Source organism: Microtus oregoni, unplaced genomic scaffold (assembly GCF_018167655.1).
Source record: "Microtus oregoni isolate MIOR12 unplaced genomic scaffold, Mior012 000049F_ref0000343, whole genome shotgun sequence".
Taxonomy (NCBI): Eukaryota; Metazoa; Chordata; class Mammalia; order Rodentia; family Cricetidae; genus Microtus; species Microtus oregoni.
The window spans coordinates 557,469-570,662 of NW_024543223.1; the positions used below are offsets into that span (position 1 = coordinate 557,469).

The 13,194-nt window shown below is 46.8% G+C and overlaps 1 protein-coding gene across 4 annotated transcripts in view; it reads right to left on the reverse strand.

Moving 5' to 3' along the window:
- The window catches only part of LOC121436460 (AP-1 complex subunit beta-1), a 55,018-nt gene that overhangs the window by 17,464 nt on the left and 24,360 nt on the right, over window positions 1-13,194 (reverse strand). For all 4 annotated transcript variants that reach the window (XM_041636395.1, XM_041636394.1, XM_041636393.1 and 1 more), the window contains exons 3-11: window positions 11,735-11,840; window positions 9,487-9,622; window positions 8,307-8,552; window positions 6,970-7,160; window positions 5,705-5,926; window positions 3,197-3,317; window positions 1,609-1,704; window positions 899-1,014; window positions 448-613 (exon numbers count right to left, since the gene is read on the reverse strand). In XM_041636395.1, the coding sequence (XP_041492329.1) occupies window positions 448-613; window positions 899-1,014; window positions 1,609-1,704; window positions 3,197-3,317; window positions 5,705-5,926; window positions 6,970-7,160; window positions 8,307-8,552; window positions 9,487-9,622; window positions 11,735-11,840 (1,400 nt within the window). The remainder of the gene's footprint in view (window positions 1-447; window positions 614-898; window positions 1,015-1,608; window positions 1,705-3,196; window positions 3,318-5,704; window positions 5,927-6,969; window positions 7,161-8,306; window positions 8,553-9,486; window positions 9,623-11,734; window positions 11,841-13,194) is intronic.

Consider the following 13,194-nt stretch of genomic DNA (forward strand, 5'->3'; position numbering starts at 1 on the left):
TTTATATCTCTCCTGGAAGTGCTAGCTCAGTACTTATCAGAAATTGTGGTGGTTATGGAACACAAATGCTAAGAACAAACACTAAGAACTGGCTCAAACAAATATGCATGCCTGCTTGCATATGTACTGGTACATTTCTACAATATCACCAAGAAACTAAGTATGGCCAGGAAAGCAGTTAGAGGAAGAACTTTCATTATATAGTCCCTGCAGTACTTCTATTTTGAACCATGTCAATATACTACCACAGACAAATATGAAATTAAAGCCAGAAACTCCTGACCACCTCCCACAGATTGTCCTGTTTCCTCTGAGGCATGGCTGTGGGGGAGAAAAAGTGTCCACACATAGCTTGTCAATTAATGTCTACTCACATCAGCAATGCAGTATGAAGAGGGAAGGGAAGGGTATAGGAGTAAGGCAGGCAATAGTGATGTGAAGGCTCACCTGGGTGCTCTCATCATGGAAGCCTTCCAGGAAGCTCTCCAGCAGCTCATCTGCATTGTCAATCCGCTCAGCGTACTCGCCTACTATCCAGATCATAGCAGCACGGGCCTCGGGCTCATCCAGGGAGTCCAGGTTCTCGCACAGCGTGGCTATCACACTCTCATACCTGGGAAAGCAGGATTGAGCCAGCAGGTGAGCATCAAGGAAGTCTGGCCAATGTGTGTGTTGGAGGGATAGGGGCCAAGTCAGATAGGCAGCTGCCCAGACCTGGAGAGGCAGTGAAGAGAGGGGATGTTTTAGCTGCTGGAGTTTAGCTGCTCTTATCTTGGCCCAGAGGGCCAGCTTGGGTAAAAGAAGAAAAACAAAAAGTTTCTTCAGAGAAAGCGGCCTGTGAAATGGAAAAGGCAAAGAGGAAGGGGAAGCCCTCTTACCATGAGAGGTGAGCACGTACTTGTTGGGGTACTTGCGGAAGATGTCCTTAATGACCACAATGGCTTCCTGGACTACATAGTTGACCTTGGTCTGGATGAGATCAAGCAATGTGCTCACACAGCGCTCTGCAGATTGCTGTGTGGGAAGAGACGGTGTAGGCAAGGTCTCTGCACTGTTTCCAATTGGGCTAATGATACTACCGGGGTCAAGCAGCTTCAGTCACCTGCCCCCCTTTCTTATGACAGCATGAGAACAGATCATTCTCCCTTGATAATGGGGAGGCAGGGAACAAGGGCATACAGACAGAATGAGAACACAAGACCATCAGAGGCATAGCTCTTGACAGTGTGAGGTCATTGGGAGTTCCTCCAAGCAAAGCCCAAGGGTTGAGTGACCCTATCTGGCCCCATATCTCTGGCTTGTTCTATAAAATTGGCTGCTATGACTAAACCCACAAAGTTTCTGTACCTAATCTTTTAATAGCCCAATGGGGCAGATAGTTCAGGAGGGGTCATAATAAACATCAAGGGAAAAACAGCTTAAAATGCCTCAAGGGTCCTGAGTGGATATGACTAGCTATCCCAGGATCCTTAAGTCATGAACGAATCCATTGAGTCCAGGTCAACGTCAAGGAACAGTTCCCCAGGCAGAGTGGTAGGGAATAAATTATCATAGCACAGGTTATTTTCTCCCTCCCTGGCTAGGAATGGAATCCAAGAACCTATTCACCTCCACCTTGATGGCACAGCGACCGATGGCACGCACTGCCTTCCGTACAAAATCCACATCTACTTCTGTAGCATACTCTTTGAGTTCCGCCAATACCTGTGGTCCAAACAGAAATGGATTGGAGAGATCTGATGGAACAACCTATTAGAACGCTTGGGTAACAGGAATGCACAAAATACCAAGGGGATGGGACTCTGCTGTCTGCTTACAATGGACGGTCCAGGAGAATGTCATCAAGTTCCTCAAAGGAAGGTAGAGGATGACTATGTAGCAAGGCTCAACAATCCTTGCTTAAAACTGACAACTACTATATCCAATACCTCATTTTGTGTGTGTGGCATTGGGGATGCTAAGTAGATAACCACAAACCTGCACTCCTAGTCTCAATACTGATTTTGGGGATGGGGGCAGGGGTACGCTTATATATATGTGTGCACATGTGAAGACCAGAGGACTACCTTGGGTGTCATCTCTCAGGATCAATCTACTTTTGTTTTTAATTTTTGTTTTTGTTTTGAGACAGGGCCTCTCACTGGCTTGGGCTTTGCCAGTGAGGCTAGGCTGGCTAGCTAGGCAGTCCCAGTGATCTGCCTGTCTCCACCTCTCCAGTGCTGGGATTACAAAGGCACACCACCGAATTCAGTGTGTGTTTGTGATGTGGGGTGGGGGGTAGATGCCCAGAGGACAGAAGAAGGTGTTATGTACCCTAAAACTGAAGTTATAGGCAGTTGTGAGGTGTTTAAAGTGGGTGCTGAAAACTAAACCCATGTCCTTTGAAAGTAGCAAGAGCTCTTTACCCTGGAACCATCTCTTCAGGTCCCACATATAGCCCCCCTTTTTTTTTTTTTTTTTTTTTTTTTTTTTTTTTTTTTTTTAGAATAGGGCTGTCAGCAGTCACACACAGCATTTTAAACATAGGTTCTGGGGGGCTGGAGAGATGGCTCAGTGGTTAAGAGCATTGCCTGCTCTTCCAAAGGTCCTGAGTTCAATTCCCGGCAACCACATGGTGTCTCACAACCATCTGTAATGAGGTCTGCTCTGTTGCCCTCTTCTGGTCTACACACACAGACAGAATATTGCATACAAAATAAAAAAATAAATATTAAAAAAAAAAAGTAACCAGTAGAAACACAGAGTGTCTTGTAGTTCCAGAGGATAAACATAGGTTCTGGATATCAATTTCAGGTCTTCATGATTGCCTCTAGTAAGTGCTTTACTAATTGAACCATATCCCCAGGTGCCTAAATATCACTTTTTAGTGAATAAATGAGAGGTAATGATAGAGAGAATAAGGAGAATGTTTTAGGCATATAGGAAGTCTAATTATGTTTCCCAAGGTAGTCTCAATCTCAGGACAGATGACTCCTGCATCAGCCACCCGAGTACCTGGGACTTTAGGAGGGGACCTTTGTGCATCGCTTGAGAACATTTCTCTAGTAATAAAAGTATCAGCTGTTTTCCCTTGCTTACAGACCTCTAGCACCCATGACTCCACGATATAAAATGTCAACAGTGAGCATGACCTAGAGACACCTGGGAGTTTGTCTGATACCAAAGCTTGTGCCCCATATCACCATTCTCTGCTTGCCTGGGCGATGTTGGCTTGGGAGGCCAGACGGATCATAATGTCCAGTTTCTCCAGCTTCACGTAGATGGGGTCATTGTACTTCACAAAGAAAACCTTCATTTCATGCTTCAAGATTTCTGGCCTGGTGGTGGGGCAGGATGCCCAGAGAACAAAAAAGAAGCCATAAGGCCCACGAGGAAGCCATTCGACATCTGCTGGGGAATTCCTGGGCTAGAGGTAGAGCTTGGTGTTCAGGGAGGCAGAACCATCACCACGACTGAGGATCACAGGCAGTGGTTCTGCCTGGCTACAGCCTGCTGGGTCCCATCTCAGGAAGGGAAAGAAGTTTACATGGATAGCAGGGGCAGCAGGCCAGGGTTCTAACCCAGTGTATGACCTCAGCCTTTGTGTCCTAACCCTGAAATGAGAATGAACTGTGCAGGAACAATTGTCGCGCCAGGCCTGAATCAATGGTGTTAGAGCTGGCATGTATGAACTCAGACTTTAGAAACATTCTGTTCATTCAATGATAAAGATGGCCGACTATGACTAGACTACATACAAACGATATAATTTATGTTCAAACCCTGTTTTCCTTCTAGAGTCCTGAAATACTGGAGTGTGCCCCTCTTAGGCACTTTAGGTGCCCTGTCTTGATCAGGCTCCCTGGGAGGAAACATTCCACACATACTGCTGCCCTCTGCTGACCTTCCAGTAGAGGAAAAGCCCATGAGGAAGCCTTTCATGGATTCTTCCATATTCTCCCTTGTGACCCAACTATAGGCCACTCTACTAAGTTTTAGGGAGGAACACAAATGACTACTGGGAAAGGCCAGTCAGTCTCTGAACACAAACACAGACTCCTGCACAATGGATCAACTGTGGGAGATGAAACATCTAACATGATCAATGCCTGCCGTATGAAGGCACTTGCCAATAGGAACTGTCAACTACTGAGCTACCTAAGGACAGGCACTGCTCCTCCCCTGTGCCTGCTGCCCTCAAATGGTACCATGGGACACAGTTTTTAAGACATGGAAATTCAGAGAGGTTACAAAGTTTGCATTTGTCACAAACTAAAGGTTGAGAGCAAGATAAGAGGCACCATCCTGGTTCCTATTTCCATATCCTTCCCAGGACAGAAATGAATAATTCTAAAACAAAAGTTACAGCGAGGGATGAAGCTCTGTAATGGGGCAGAGGAAAGAGGAACTCAAGAATCTGTGTTGTCATACAAACTGTGGAGAGCCTGGCTGAGTAAGGAGCTTTTGTGGTGCTCTGTGGGGGAGGGAAGACTTTGAGACGGGTAATAGGAAGATGACTTCTACAATCGAGGCTTGACAAAGGCTGCCCAACCACGTCAGGTTGGCCCAGGTCATGGCTGGGTGACATACACAACTTCTTCAGAGATTATTGTGTTAAATATGGCACAGAGAACCCTTTGGGCTGACCTAGTTCCTGTACCCAAGGGCACTGGTTTATAGAGATCCATGCTGTAATAGCAAAGCCCTAGTCACATCATATTGCTTAGAGACTTGGAACACTTTACCCATGTTTACTCTCCAATTCTTCACAAATGTCTCAGCTCAGCATCTCCGGCCCTCTAAAAAATATTGAGGAAGCCGGGCGGTGGTGGCGCACGCCTTTAATCCCAGCACTTGGGAGGCAGAGGCAGGCGGATCTTTGTGAGTTCGAGACCAGCCTGGTCTACAAGAGCTAGTTCCAGGACAGGCTCCAAAACCACAGAGAAACCCTGTCTCGAAAAACCAAAAAAAAAAAAAAAAAAAAAAAAAATATTGAGGACCAGACTGATGCTGTAACAAAGAAGATATACTACCTTCCTAAGGCATGACAAGGGTCCATGTTCCTAGCAGCAGATACAGGAATGACTTGCCATTGCGAAGCCCTGACTACAGAGGGGCTGGGAGGAGAATTTTGGAGGTAGGTCCCACCTCAGCCACAGGCGCCCTCACTCAGGGCTGCCTTAAAGGAAGAAGCAGATCGTTCCAGAGACACTTCAGATCGAGTGTTCCAGACCTTACCCATCTTCTTTGGGAGCAGTGACATACGTGAGTCACCCACTTAGGAGGAAGGAAGCAGTTGCCCAGCATTCTGTTTTATTTCTCCCTCCAGGCCTTAAGGCTGATATAAAATCCAGTCTCTCACCATCTCTAAGGTCTCCAAATTCAGAGATTTCAATGAGACCTATGAACTTTGTCCCCAAGCAAACTGCACAGATACAAAATCTTCAGATATCCCTGAAGGACTCTACAGACTCTGAGTCATCAAATGTCAGGCTAAAGCAGCACCGTGCTTGCCTTTACTGATCAGCTCCAAGGCTGGCCCAAGGCTTCTTAACACTGACACCCTGACCTGGGACAGGTCATTTCTTGTCAAGGTTTGCTGAAGGGAAAGTGCTCTGGTTGAGAACCCTCTAGTACTCTTTAGGCTTCCTGCACAGTGACAGATCAGCTTCCCTGAGGGTCCCTGTCTCTAGTATGTAGCATACATGTATGCTGGTCTCTGTACCTTTTCTGCACAATGAGATTGATGTTGCGCAGAGCCACATACTGCAGCTCTGGCTCTGCTGACAGCAGTGTGACCAGGGGAGGTGCCAGCTTCTTGAGCAGTGTGCCGTAGTAGTCCAGGTCCTTGGACAACATCTCCATGAACTTCATCAACACCTTCACAGCAGACAGCACCACAGCAGAGTTGGCATGGGAGAGTCTAGGAGTGACCCGTTCACAGATGCTGGGGTCCCGCCATTCCAGTATGGCAAAGAGAGATAGACAAGGGAAAAGTCCCATTTCACTTATCAAAATAGCATTTTTTTTTTTTTTGAGACAGAGTCTCACGTAACCCAGATGGGCCTCAAACTCACCATATGGCCAATGAACTGCTCAAGTCAAAAGTTGCCTCCCCAGCCCGCCTCTTTCTTTCTTCCAGTACTAGTGCTGAACCCAGGGCCTCATATATGTGAGACAAGTGCTCTCCCACTGGTCTTAACACTTCTGATCCTCTTGCCTCCACCTTCCAAGTGCTGAGATCACATACACACTACCATGCCTGGTTTAGTTGGTGTTGGCTCCGTCAACTGAGCTGTATCGCCAGGTAAAACAGCATGTCGTCTATAGGAGGAAGGCCTTCTGGTCTGCTGCCTATGGACTCTAGCAGGCTCAAAACACTGTGAACCTCAGGTTCCTCACCTAAGAGTTAATTTAAGGATGTCTACTTCACAGGCCTGTTGAACACTGAGTGAAAAGAATGAATACAGTGCCTGACATAGTGACATCTCCAGATGTCGGCTTCCCCTTCTACTGCCAGAGCATTCATTCACTCATGGTGGTCAGGACAGTCCCAGCTGGGTGACCTACACAACTTCTTCCACCTCTCCAATGTATTCTCCTTGTCTGTAAGGGGCTGATGATGACAGGACACATTTCACAGACCGGCTTTAAACATTACGTAACATGGAAGGCACCCAGCAGACGTCAGGTACCTAGAGAATCCAGTGGCTCTGAAGCTATAAAGTTCTTGATTCAGCCCAGATGAATCCTTGTCAGTTCCTGCCAGGCCCCATCTATGTTCACAGTAAGCAGGGAGCTCACTGCCTGAAGCCATACAACTGACAGCATGGCTCCATAGATGAGAAGCCGACTGGTTCCTTTAAAGTGTGTCTAATGACAGGAAGAAAGGTCTTGGAAAAAGGCTCATTCAGGCCTGAGATCCAGCTCAGAGAGCCCCATGAGGACCACATCCAACCAGGCTGGTAAGCAAGGGGTTTGTCTGCTCACCTCTGGGCCTCACGGTCATCCTTGGGCATGTAGTTGGCCAGACAATCCAGAATGAAGATCTGGCCCCACTCGGTGCACTCATTAAGGGCTGTCAGCAGCTTGTTGATTGACTGCGGGTTCAAATCAAGCAGGTTGCTACTGGGGTGAGACTCAGCGATCTCTGAGAGGGCAGCCACAGCATTTGCCACTACCTGGTTGAGAGGATAGAAAGGGTAGAGGCTGGAGGTAGTGCTCAGTCAGGGAATACAGGTGCTATGACACTAACAGGTCAAGATGGGACATTCTATAAGGAAGATCACCTTACCGGTAGGTTCTAGAGCCTCAAGAAGGTCTGACTACAACACTCACCCCACTGACTCCTCTGTAAAGCAGAACTAAGTAAGTACACCTGCCATTGGAAAGAAGCGAGGAAAGAAAAGCCCAGCCACAGGCACCCAGCAATGAAGGGCAATGCTGGTCACCAATCCAGCCTCCTTCTACATGCAGTGGTTGTCAGCTGTGCTGCTCGAAGACAGAAGAATCTTGCAGAATCTCTTTAAGGTCGCTGAGAGTAGATGGGTCTAGGCTATAGAGGGGTTTACCAAATGTTTCTACCAAGACAGCTCCCTTTATGTACAGTGTTTTCAACTTTCCTCTATGACACAATGTTCTAGTTATCTATCAGTCTTTAACCTATGAGCAATCAACATTTCTGTTGGAGACAGAGTGGGGGCTGTGCCCAATGTTTTAAATATTTCATTTTTTCTTACATATTTTTAAATTTTTAGAAAAGGTCTTATTATATAGCACAGGCTGGTCTTTAACTCTCAGTCTCCTGCCTGCTATGATTACAGGCCCTGACAAACATCATTGCAAACTCTTGTTATTTTAACAAGTGACGGGATTAGGGTTCCCACCTAATACATCCTGGTGTCTTGTCTTCCACACTATGGTATTGTAAGGCGAAATCTCTGCAACCCTACCTGGAAGAGAACTACATGCCTGGGAATTACAGGTGGTCTTGGTTAGGAGATAATGACAGTGACAGCAACTAGAAAGGGAAGGACACTAGAAGTACAGAGTCATCGCTTGCCAGGTCAGGTATGTTACCATCCCAAAATCTAAGGTTGAGACAAACAGGAATCTCAAAGATTAGATAGCTTTCCTAAAGTCAGATAGCTAGTTTGAGAGGGTCAAAAGAAATCCAGGCCTAGTTCCCTGCAAACCACTGCAAGGAATAGATACTCAGCAAGACCCTAACTTCTAAGAAAAGGGAAAGCAAAGTGAGGGTCAATCCAGGTCTTCTTCCCAAGCAACCCAGGAGTTCTGTGGGCATCCCAAGGACTGTTAGCACTTACCATGGGGTTCGAGTCAGAGATGAGGTCTTTAAGTGTGTCCAGGAAACCCTGGTCTTCTACCAGCTGGGCATTAATATCATGGAGCTTGGCTACACACACAGCTGCGGTCTTCCGCACATATGGATCTTCATCCTTCAGGCACTTTCGAAGTGGTTCACACAAGTACTCTGTAATCTTGTCAACTCGGATGCAGCCCATGGTCCTCACAGCCAGGGCTCGGATGAGGGGGTTGGGGTCCTCACAGTCCTGAGGGGAACCAGTCATTGGCCAGGGGCTAGGGCAGGGGCTGGGGCAGGGGCAGGGGCAGGGGCAGGGGCAAGGGCAGGATGAGTCATCTGTAGCTTCCTATTCTTCCCGGTCACCAGCTCTGAGCAACATCAGCTGCTGTGGGATGTCCACCGACCACAGTCAACAATACTTAAAATAAAGCCACAGAACAGATGCCAAGCATTTTCCAGATACTGTGTGAGGGGCTCTATACACTTTCTCTGCTGCTTCCTGAGGCTGTTTCACAACTGAGGTTCTGGAGGTGTGTGCTCACCCCGTCAGAGCAGAGCAGCTCTTTAAACCCATATGTTCCTTGCACTATAGTCCTCAATCTTTTCTTTTTAAGACAGGGTCATGCCATGTTGCTCAGACTGGTCTGGAACTCACTATATAGCCTAGATGGACCTAGAACTCGTAGCAATCCTCCTTCCTTAGCCTCCCAAGTGCTGGCATTATAGACACACACAGTCACAGAAACCTTTCATTTTCCAGTGGGCTAGAGGTCAATGTCCAAGTTCATGCTTGCTCCTTGTCTAGTGACAGGAAATAGAGAAAGGAGTCATCTGGTAAGGAACAGAGATGCTCTCAGATACTTGCTAAAATCTGCCATGGCAACAGACACAGGGAATAGAGTGGCCCAGTCAGGGAAATGAGAGGCCAATAGGCCTCATGCCACCTCATAGGGAATGAATAAGCCATGCCTTTAGGTCTGTGGTTCTGGAGAAAGAGGGAGCCCTCTGCTGGAGGAAGAGGTCCTCAGCCTGCTTGGGCAGAAGGAGGCCTGCAGGTCTGCAAATGGGCCTGAAAGTTTCATACAAGTCAGAGGGCCCCAGCACTTCAAAGAGACAGGGACATATGACATATGAATGAAGGCTCTTACTCGCATTCCCACTTCCACTGGGCTCCTACTCACCTTCACAAAGGTGTTGACAGCCATGATGGCCATGTCAGGCTGACTCTTGGCATAGTTCATCAAGTACAGGTATACCAGCTTCTTTAGTTCCAGGTTGTCTGTCTGCATACAGTTCACCACATCAGGGAAGAGGGCACTGCAAAATCAAAGTACCACCAGTAGAGGTTGAAGACAGAGAACATAAGCTTTTCAGGCAGCTAATTGCAGGAGAGGCAAGGGACGGCAGCGAGAAGTAGAGAAGAAGGAAGAGAAGCCGTGATTTTAAAGGCTTGTTTTCTTCAAGGGGTTCAAGCACAAGAGCCCAACAAAACAGCTCTGCCTCTTGCTATGGTCATGACTCTGGGAAACTTCTAACCTCTAAGTATAAGTTCCTTCATTTATAAAGAACAGGCAACAGAAATTGACTTTGAGGGTGAGGCTTAGCGGTTGAACGTTTGCCTAGCATACACAAGGACCAGGGTTCAATTCCCAACACTTCTCTCTATCTCTAAAAACCCACTTCGTAATGAGATAAAGTACCTGATATTTGCAGAGTATCATTCTTTTCCCCTCCCTAATACTTCATGTGGTCCCTTATGTTGGGCTGCTAGTTCCAGAGCTTCTCAGGGAAGCAGGGCTGAAGGGACATGTTTGGCACCCACTAAGAACTAGCAAGGTATATGGGACATATGCTGTGTGCCAGGCTTGGTGCTAATGATTGGACACAATTCATCTCATTTAACAACCCCAGGAATCCAGGGGCATGTTTTCATTTCAGATAATTCTGAGGGTAAGAAATGTCAAACAACATGAGAAGCCAGATCTGACTATGACCTTTGCTGTCTCGGTGTGACTTTTGCCAACCATAATAATGCCAGAGTTACACACCTTGAGATGTGAAATAAGAAGATCAGCTCTCTGGAATTTGAACCATCACCTTCCCTCTTAATTATTGGGCTTTTATTGCCAAGAACAAGGTAAAACAGAAAATGACGGAAGGGGGCACCCAACAGGCCAGGTTCCTTCTGAGTTGCAATGGACAAAGTCACCTGGAAGGATGATGCACTGGCAAGAACAGAGTCACTCTGGGGAGAGGAAGAGGAAGTGAAGAGCCTGAATGGCTCTCAGGCATCATCAGCAAAGCAAGCTCTTTTAAGAAGGAAGAACAAAGATGTTTCCTTTGTTAGGAAGTGACAGATCTGTTCCAACTGAAAGAGAATTTTTTTTTCTAGAAAGAATGAGATTTACACAAGTCCAAGCCTTTAAATGTATTTTCAAATCATGATTAAAACATGTGTGTGTATTGTGTGTATGTGTGTGTGCTCATGTGTGCCACAGTGTACACGTGGAGGTCACAGGACAAGTAGTAGAAGATAACCATATGATCCTGGGGTCTGGATTCAGGTCATCCGGCTTAGTGGCAGACACCTTTACCCACTGAGGCACTTCATAGCCCCCATCCTTTTACAGTCTGTCCTAAAGCGGTCTCTACTGAGAACTCTCCTACACTGGCTGTAGGAAGTCCTTGCTAAGGTTAGCAATAGGTGGGCAATCTGCGTGGAAACCTGGGACACTGGGGTTACTCTCTAAGATTCATCCAGGGAGCAGCTGGACATCAGAACCTCTGTGGTATGTGTAAGGTACCATGATATACAGAGGACAGTTTAGATTCTGGAAGGTCCAGGCTCGACCTAGTTCTAGTTCTGCATTAGCCATGTGACTTTCTTCTAATTCTTTTTTCATTTATTTGGCAGTAAATACATCATTGCATACAATGCAAAGTGTAGAGAGCCACTGAAAAAATGTAGCTGAAGGTGTTTTGCAGACTTGCCAATGCAAATACCAGGTTATCATAAAATTTATCTGTTGTGGAGATTTCTCAATCCAACAGGCATTCAACACAACTGCATACAACATGAAAACAGCCTAGAACAGGCGCTGAATGTCAGAACAGAGAACAACAAAAGGTAAAAAAGATATTTCCTGTTCTTAAAACAAAATAAAAAACAGAACACCCACTGTACTGTCATCTTCCTTAATGGGCAGCACTCATCTGGAGCTTCTGAGAGGGCTCTGCCACATCCTCTTCAAAGTCTACTGCCCTTTCAACCCAGTCTGCTTCACTCAGTTACTTTTTACCTGCGTCATTATCATTTCAGCTTGTCACTCATGTGCAAACAGAATCCTGCGTTTCGACATGAGGTTTGTCAAAGGATCTAAATGCTCCTGCTGGTCAGCACCTGGCTGTCCCCAGTTTACTCCTGTATACCTGACGTCTTTGCCCACGGTCATGGATGCAATCACTTTCTTCACCGCCTCCTTCTTCTTCTCCTTCTTGTCGCTGTTGAGCTCCGCCTTCAGCTCGAAGATCTCCCCTAAGGACAGGAGGCAGCAATGAGCAGTGCACCCCACCCCCAGGATGATTCCCGGAGAACTAGGTGGAGGTAGAGAGCAGCGGAGGCTCTAGGCTTCAGGTAGGACAAGTGACAGAGAGGAAAGGTGAAGACAGAAATTAAAGAAATGAAGCCCGGACGGCCATGTAGGACTACAGGGATAGGAACCAAGGTCCAGGGGCCCACTCAGCTAGCCTGCTAAAGTGCAGAGAACAGCAATTTCCCCTCAACCTTCTCACTTGCCCTGATTCCCTCAAGGCTGAGCAGAATTGGGAGTAGGTGGTGGCTGATCTCACACGTTGACTTTTCCTGTTTTCCCAGAACCCTGAACTCAAACAGCTTGCTCAGGGTTTCACTTCCTCAGCCTGGAGATGAGAATTCAGCTGTTTTACAAGGGCTGCAGCACATAATAAACTGTTCTCAGAACTCGATGATGTAGAAAAAGGAAATGAGGATGCGTAGTTGCTCCCTACCTCCATCCCACAGAGACAGTCAAGACGTGCTAACAGGTTAGGGGTAGACAATTCCTGAACCTTCCTCTGAGCACAGAACCACACTAATTTTTTCCATATCCTTTCTCATTTCATATTCACAACAACCTGCCTTTCCCCATTTTACAGATGAGCAATGGAGTCTGTTCCATAGCAAATGGGACAGGCTAAGGTTGGAACCCAGGTGTGTTCCTTACAAAGCCTACGCTATAAATAAATCCCTTTGTTTGACTGGCCCTGCCATGGACACCCCTTTGCCTCTCTGACCCCATTTTCTTGCCTGCTCCTCTCTCTGGACTGGGCAATGATGCCTCTCAGCTGTGAAATGCCCGTCTCAGTGCCTGGCATTCTGTTCTGCATCAGGACAACCGGTGATACTAATTAGCCACGTGATGAATTCTAGTCCTAGGTTTTTCTCAAGTCACTTGGGGTAGAGTGAGACGGGACTGTTAAGCGGGGGAAAGTGCTGAAAAAGTTCTAAGTAGATTCACAGTGAGAAAAAGAAAATCAGTTGTTTTTGTTTTTAAACCATGATCACAAAAAGAGAGTAAATACAACTGATTAAGAGCAATGACCTAGGCAAGGTGATGGTGGCGGCGCACGCCTTTAATCCCAGCACTGGGGAGGCAGAGGCAGGTGGATCTCTGTGAGTTCGAGGCCAGCCTGGTCTACAAGAGCTAGTTCCAGGACAGGCTCCAAAAGCTACAGAGAAATCCTGTCTCACAAAAACAAAAACAAACAAACAAACAAAAAAAAAAACCCCAATGACCTAGCAAAGCCTGAGCAGCGTCACACTACAGGAACTGTTTAACAGGACCAGGAATAATCCACAGATCCTGTGGTTC